The following is a 1808-nucleotide window of genomic DNA, read 5'->3' as shown; positions in this document are numbered from 1 at the left end:
ATCATTTCTAATTTTTCATTTATTTTGTCATTTTGTTCTTGTATTATCTTTCAAAATTGTTCTAGGGTTTTCTCTATGTTTTCCTTGCTCTGTATCTCAATTCATTGAAGATACCTAAATATCATTCTTTTGAATTCCTTGTCAGGGAGTTGCAATGCTGCATCTTCCTCAGGGATGTGTTTTGGGTCTGTATCCTGGTCCCTTGTTTCTCCTGTTTTATCTTGCTTCTTTGTGTGAACTGTGATGCTCTGTTGTCTCTGAGGCATTGTGATGTTTTTGTGTTTGTATTTACTGCCTCCACCTCTTGCAGTACCCCAGAACACAAAGGAATAACCCCGTCTTCCCTCATGTCCCCCCATGTCCCAGGTACCCTGTACCTGCAGGCTGATCTGCATCCTCAGAGGCATCAGTGGGCAGACGCTCAGCCAAGAAGAGAAGCAGGTCCCGGAGGTCAGGCTCACTGGGGTATAGGAAGTTCTGGTAGCCAAGCTCCAAGGGATAGCCCAGGTCCTAGGGGTTGGGCAGGGAAGCACATCAGCCATGCAAGCAGGATCCTCCTATCCCAGGAGCCCTGGACCTAGACCACAAATGCACAAACTCTCTCACCAACCACCACCACCTTTGAAACATTTCCCTGGCTCCCCAAGGCCTCCAGGCCACTGAGGGAAGCCACAAAGTTATTATACATAGTTAATGCTATAGAAGGCAACCAATAAGATAAAGGTTCTGTCCTTTCTATGATTCAAAATCCAGACACCATAAAAGAGAAGATGGGTCTTTCTGAATACATAAAAAATGTAAATTTTAAAGAAAAAAATATAATAATCAAAGTCAAGAGAGTAATGACAAACTGAAGAAAAAATATTTAGAGCTCCCATCATAGGCGAAGAGCTAAACAATGTATTATGTAAAGAGTACCTAAAAATAAATAATAAAAAAGACCAGCAACACAACAGAAAGACAAGCAAAAGATATAAACAGAAAGTTCACAAAAAAGGAAATTAAAATGGCTCTTAAGCATATGAAATATGTATAACTTTGCTTACAAGAAAACAAAAAAATGCAAATTAAAAGTACACTGAGATTTTAAGGTAATGAAAATGTTCTCTAATTGACTGTAGTGATGTAGCACAACTCTGTAAATAGACTAAAAACTACTTGTATACTTTAAATGGATTAATTGTGTGGTATGTGGGCAACCTACGTCCATAATGATACTGCCTCAGAAACCCAAGGAGGGGTCACTATGAGTCTAATTGACTTGACAGCAGTGAGTATATGAATTGTATCTCAATAGAATTGTTACCAAAAAAAAAAAGCACACTGAGATACTTTAAACAAGTGATCAAACTTAGCATCACCAATCATGAGACAATCTGACATTATATACTTCTGATTATATATTCCTGATTATATACTAGGAAGAAGATAAAATCACTCAAGTGGTGGTCCTGTCAAAAATCTGAATCTAATCATGAAAAAACAATCAGACCAATTCAGATTGCAGGGCGCTCTGCAAAACAACTAGCCAGGACTCTTCAAAAATATCTGTCATAGACAACGAAGATGAACCCTTTTGCACATATCATATGACGTGCTCAGTGAAGGCAAACACGGGTACATGGATGGATAGATGGGTGGACAGGCTGAAATATTAGGTACCTATATGAAGTGGAGAGTGCACCCAAGAACATGTATAGGGTTGGCAGACAGTGGTCCAATAACTTTATGTGTATGATCTGAATTCCCAGGTGTATAAGGGGCTGACAAGGGGCAAGGTTTTAGTCACTGCTTGGCCACTGACAGCT

General features: G+C 39.4%; 1 protein-coding gene across 1 annotated transcript in view; it reads right to left on the bottom strand.

Annotated features, from left to right (window-relative positions):
• CCDC22 (coiled-coil domain containing 22) overlaps nucleotides 1-1808 on the bottom strand; it is a 22787-nt gene that overhangs the window by 8990 nt on the left and 11989 nt on the right. Inside the window, exon 3 of the mRNA XM_007958372.2 lies at nucleotides 378-510. Coding sequence (XP_007956563.1) covers nucleotides 378-510 — 133 coding nt within the window. The remainder of the gene's footprint in view (nucleotides 1-377; nucleotides 511-1808) is intronic.

The sequence above is a fragment of the Orycteropus afer genome, unplaced genomic scaffold (assembly GCF_000298275.1).
Source record: "Orycteropus afer afer isolate SDZICR_OR568_19922 unplaced genomic scaffold, OryAfe1.0 scaffold00946, whole genome shotgun sequence".
Taxonomy (NCBI): Eukaryota; Metazoa; Chordata; class Mammalia; order Tubulidentata; family Orycteropodidae; genus Orycteropus; species Orycteropus afer.
This window is presented reverse-complemented; position numbering and strand designations above follow the sequence as displayed.